Source organism: Tenrec ecaudatus, chromosome 14, assembly GCF_050624435.1.
Source record: "Tenrec ecaudatus isolate mTenEca1 chromosome 14, mTenEca1.hap1, whole genome shotgun sequence".
Classification (NCBI taxonomy): Eukaryota; Metazoa; Chordata; class Mammalia; order Afrosoricida; family Tenrecidae; genus Tenrec; species Tenrec ecaudatus.
In genome coordinates, this window is record NC_134543.1 from 70,866,677 (window position 1) to 70,872,410 (window position 5,734).

The 5,734-nt window shown below is 43.6% G+C and overlaps 1 protein-coding gene across 1 annotated transcript; it reads right to left on the reverse strand.

The window, feature by feature from the left end:
• Window positions 1-297: 297 nt before the first annotated feature.
• Window positions 298-1,578, reverse strand: LOC142425816 (glyceraldehyde-3-phosphate dehydrogenase-like). The gene has a single exon (XM_075531217.1). The coding sequence runs from the start codon at window positions 1,500-1,502 to the stop codon at window positions 501-503; it is 1,002 nt and encodes a 333-aa protein (XP_075387332.1). The 5' UTR covers window positions 1,503-1,578; the 3' UTR covers window positions 298-500.
• Window positions 1,579-5,734: the final 4,156 nt, after the last annotated feature.

The following is a 5,734-nucleotide window of genomic DNA, read 5'->3' on the forward strand; positions in this document are numbered from 1 at the left end:
GCAGATCACCTCAGGCTGCTACAGGAAGTGACAGTATCCTTATAATGAATACACAAATACATGATCATGCTAGGAAATGCCAAGAGATAACTGAATTCTAAAACAACTCACCTATTAACAGATTTGATGACCTTGAGTAAGTTACTATTACTAATTTCACCACTGTTTTCCTCATGTACAAACTGGGGTTAACAACATTTTTCTAACCTAGCAAAGATGTAAAATTATATTCAATAAAATAGCAGATGCATGTTGGAAAGTATGGATGTCATGCTTATAATTGCTGCTGTTGTAAACTTTTTTTTTTTTTTAGGTACAGTGTACTTTATTGATGGTGCATAACAAGGTCGGGCTCTCTAAGCCCCTCCCCTTCCTTCAGGGGGTTCCGATGTTATATTCTCAGTATGTTAAGGGACTGAATTGGGGGCAAAGACTCCCCAGCAACTGAGAGCCTCTCTTCCTCTAGTGCTGTTGCTGGGGCTGGTGGTCCAGGGGTGCTCTTACTCCTTGGAGGCTATGTGGACCATGAGGTCCACCACCCTGTTGCTGTAGCCAAATTCATTGTCATACCAGGAAATGAGCTTGACAAAGTGGTCATTGAGGGCAATGCCAGCCCCAGCATCAAAGGTGGAAGAGTGGGTGTCACTGTTGAAGTCACAGGAGACCACCTGGTCCTCGGTGTAGCCCAGGATGCCCTTTAGGGGACCATCGGACGCCTGCTTCACCACCTTCTTGATGTCATCGTACTTGGCAGCTTTCTCCAGACGGCAGGTGAGATCCACGACGGACACATTGGGGGTGGGGACACGGAAGGCCATGCCAGTCAGTTTCCCATTCAGCTCCGGGATAACCTTGCCCACAGCCTTGGCAGCGCCAGTAGATGCAGGGATGATGTTCTGGGCAGCCCCACGGCCATCGCGCCAGAGTTTCCCAGAGGGGCCGTCCACGGTCTTTTGGGTGGCAGTGATGGCGTGGACTGTGGTCATGAGTCCTTCCACGATGCCAAAATTGTCATGGATGACCTTGGCCAGGGGGGCTAAGCAGTTGGTGGTGCAGGAGGCATTGCTGACAATCTTGAGGGAGTTGTCGTACTTCTCGTGGTTCACGCCCATCACAAACATGGGGGCATCGGCAGAAGGGGCAGAGATGATCACCCTCTTGGCACCGCCCTTCAGGTGAGCCCCGGCCTTCTCCATGGTGGTGAAGACACCGGTGGACTCCACGACATACTCGGCACCGGCCTCGCCCCACTTGATGTTGGCGGGATCTCGCTCCTGGAAGATGGAGATGGCCTTCCCATTGACAACAAGCTTCCCATTCTCAGCCTTGACGGTGCCCTTGAACTTGCCGTGGGTGGAATCATACTGGAACATGTAGACCATGTAGTTCAGATCAATGAAGGGGTCATTGATGGCAACAACGTCCACTTTGCCAGAATTGAAAGCAGCCCTGGTGACCAGGCGCCCAATGCGGCCGAATCCGTTCACTCCGACCTTCACCATCGTGTCTCGGGGATGCGGCTGGGACTGCACGGGAACGGGAGAGGCGGCTGTCTGTCGCACGAGGAGGAGCAGAGAGCCGCTGTTGTAAACTTTTAAAAGAAAACAAACTGCAAGCTTTCGGGATTCCAGTGATCATGATAAAAGCAACTGACTTGAATTAGTATTTCTTAAAGAAATTTGAAGCCCTTGTGTAAGAATTCTCTGAACTTCCTCAAATCCAGCAACCTCAATATATAGTTTTTTATTTCCCCATGTTGCAATGGAAGAAGTTAATCCCTTGCCTCCTACTTAATATAGCCATCAGTGTGGATTGCATCTCAGTACACACAGAGCTGCGATTCTCACAGGTGTACAGATAAAACAGCATCATGATAACAGGGCAGCTGTCGAAATCGCTGAGGAGTTCACTGCACTTGAATCAACAACCAACCTCAATGGAAGCAACTGTCAAGAAATTAAATGATGTCATGTATTGGGCAAATTGGCTGCAGACAAGAGGCAATGGTGACTCCATGGTGGAATTTTCACCTTCCATACAAAAGACCTGGGTTTGATATATATTTTTTTAATCAATGTGTTTCATGTGCATCAGCTACCCATCTAGGAAGAAGGCCTGGAAATCTAATTACAAAATTTTGATCTAGAATGAAACTAGCAAGAAAGGCCTGGTGAACTAGTTAGAAAAAAACATCCTGTGAAAACCCTATGAATCACAACTGTCTGCGCCATGAGGATAGGAGTCCAGGACAGTGTTTACTTGTATTGTGCATGGGGTCATCATGGGCTACATGCCATGTCTACATCAACTAGCAACAACAATGATTTTTCAAAGCCAAGATGTCACTTAGTCACATCTGACTAATGCATGTCTGACCCAAGTCATGGTCTTTTCAATTGCTTCATCTGTGCATGAAAGTTGAATCATGAAGAATTGATGTTTTTGAACTATAGTATTAGTAAAAAAAATTGCATTTGTACACAGTACCTGAGTTGTCCATCATTGTTTGCCATACTATGTTGCTGTGACCGTAGAAGCTATGAAACCAATAGTTCAGATGCCAACAAGGTCCCATATAATGGGCAGAGATTCCAGACTAAGACAGAAAGGAGGACCTGGTAATCTACTTCAGAAAAACAAACAAAAAGTGAGCAGCCCTTCTAAAGAGCAGTGGGACATTGTCTGATATAGTGCTGCAAGAGGAACCCCTAAGGTTGGACTTCGCTAAAAATATGACTGGGAAAGAGCTGCCTCCTCCACTACATTTGACCGTAGTGCTATCCTGGAGTGAAGACTTTAGGGCCTTCATCTGCTGCTGTGGGATGTCTCAAAATGAGAAGCAGCTGAAAGTATCCATTAGAAATTGGAATGTGGAAGGTTCAAATTATGAATCTAGGCTAACTGGAAGTTGTCAAAAGTCAAGTGGAACCCATGCAGATCAATATACTAGACATTTGTGAGTTGACATGGACTGGTTTTGGCAATTTTAAATCAGCCTGGTCTACTATGCTGACAGTGTGATCTTGAATCCCATCACATTCATTATAAAAGAATATTCCAATATCTTACATGAAGTACAAAGTAGTCAGTGATAGGATAACATCCATTTACCTACAAGGAAGACTATTATTTAGATTTACATATCAACCACTTATGCCCAAGATGAAAAAACTGAAATTTTTTTACCAACTTCTGCAATCTCCAATTGACCAAGCATGCAATTGAGATTGCCTTGACAATTGATAATTACTGGTGGCTGGAATGTGAAAGTTAGAAACCAAGAAGTATTGTAGCTGGAAAATAAGGCTTTAGAAATAGAAACCAGGTCAGAGGTCACATGATAGGATTTTGTAAGACCAACAACTTATTCATTGCAAATATCTTTTTTCAACAGCTGCACACTTGGACCTCACTGAATGGAACACACAGGAATTGAACACATCTGTATGAGTCAATGAAAAAACTCAATAATAGTGACCCCTAGCCCAGAGACCAACTGAGGAACAGACCACCAGTTATTCACATGGAAGCTCAAGTTGAAGCTGAAGAAAATTAAGACAAGTTCGGAAAGCCAAAGTATGACTGTGAATTGTGAATTTAGACGTCACTCAAAGAATAGATTTGATGTGTTCATCCAAGACCACTCAAGCTTTGGGATGAAACCAACGGCCTCACACGTGGAGAAAACGGAGGTCATTAAGATGGAGAAAAGAAAAAGCCCTAAATGAATGTCAGCAGAGTCTGAAATGTCAGCAGAGTCTGAAATGTCAGCAGAGTCTGAAATGTCAGCAGAGTCTGAAACTTGCTCCTGAGTACAGAGCCGCCAAACCGAATAAAATAATAAAAGAGCTGAAAAGAAAACTCCAATGGGCAGCTTGAAAAGGCCAAATAAAGTATTGTAATGAAATAGACAAAGAGCTGCGGTTAGAAAGCCAAAAGGAAAGAATAAGCTCAGCACTTCTCAAGCCGAAAGAACTGACGAAAATTGCAAGACTTCGTGTTGCAACATTGAAGGATTTTATGAGCAAGATATCGAATGCCCGTGAAGCATCAAAAGAAGATGAAAGAAAGACATAAAGTCACTCTGCCAAAAGAATTACTCAATCTTCAGCAGGCAGCATATAATCGAGAACTGGTGGTATTAAAGAAGTCTAAGTTACTCTGAAAATAGTGGCAAGAAAAAAGCCTCTAGGAATGGATGAAATACCAGTTGAAATGTTTCCACAAACCAATGCAGTTCCAGCAGCGCTTATTCGTCTACGTCAAGAAATTTAGAAGACAAGTACCTGGCCAAGTGGAACAAGGGATATCATTGCACATGTGAGCTGAATCTTGGAGCAAAGCAGGGAATACCAGAGAGATGTGTAGCTGTGTCTCGTTGACTGTACAAAGGCATTCGACTGTGTGGACTCTAATAACCAAACTGCGGATGGCCTTGAGAAGAACTGGAATTCCAGAACAGTTCACTGTGCTCATAAGGAACTTGTACCTGGATCAAGAGGGAAATGTGCAAACAGAGCAAGTGAATGCTGCATGGCTTAAAATCAGGACAGGTGTGCATCAGGCTTCTATCGTGTCACCACACTTGTTCAATCTGTACCCTGAGCAAATCATCAGAGAAGCTGGATTAAATGAAGAAGAATGTGGCGTCAGGATTGGAGGAAGGCTGATTAACAACCTGAGATATGCAGATGACACAGCCTTGCTTGCTGAAAGTGAGGAGGACTTGAAGCATTTGCTGAAGATTCCCAGAGTGTAGCTTTCAGGATGGATTAGGATTCAAAAGTAAAGAAGACCCAAATCCTCACAACTGGACCAATAAGTAACATCATGATAATTGGAGAAGAGGTTGAAGTTGCCAAGGATTTTGTCTTACTTGGATCCACAATCAGTCTTCGTGGAAGCAGCAGTCAAAAGATGAGTTGTGTTAGATAAATTTGCTGCACAAGACCAAGACTTTGTCTTACATACTTTGGGCATATTGTCAGGAGAGACCAATCCTTGGGGAAAGACATGGCTGGTAAAGTGGAGACACAGGAGCAAAGAGGAAGACCGTCAGTGAGATGGATGGACACAGTGGCAGCAACAATGGGCTCAGACAGAGGAACAATTCTGAGGATGGTGCAGGACCGTGCAGTGTTTCATTCTGTTGTGCATAGAGCCTCCATAGGTTGGAACCAACTCAATGGCATCTCACAACAACAAAACCCTGGCCAAAACGCCAGAAGATATCCAGATTTGTGCCCATTCAAAAGAAAGGTGATTCAACAGAATATGGAAGTGATCAAATAAGATCATTAATATCACCCACAAGTAAAACTCTGCTGAAGATCATTCAAAAAACAGTTGTAGCTGTACATTGACAGGGAACTGCCAGAAATTCAAGGTGAATTCTGAAAAGGATGTGAAATGAGAGATATCATTACTGTTTTCAGATGGATCTTGGATGAAAGCAGAGAATAAGTACTTAGACGATTTTACTTTTGTTTTATTGACAATACAAAGGCATCCAACTGCGTGGATCCTAACAAGTTACGGATGGCATCGTGAAGAATTCCAGAACACTTAATTATGCTCATGGTCATCCGTCTGTGTTCACTTGCTTGTGTATAGACCAAGGAGTCATTTTGAACAGAGCAAGGTTCAGTTTAAAATCAGGAAAGGCGTGTATACTCACAGAAAGACAAACCCCACCGCCATGCTGCTGCTTTCCACTTATAGCAACCCTATAGAA

Excerpts from the sequence above, each read along its gene's own strand:
- LOC142425816 (XM_075531217.1), bottom strand. The coding sequence starts at position 1,502 with ATGGTGAAGGTCGGAGTGAACGGATTCGGCCGCATTGGGCGCCTGGTC.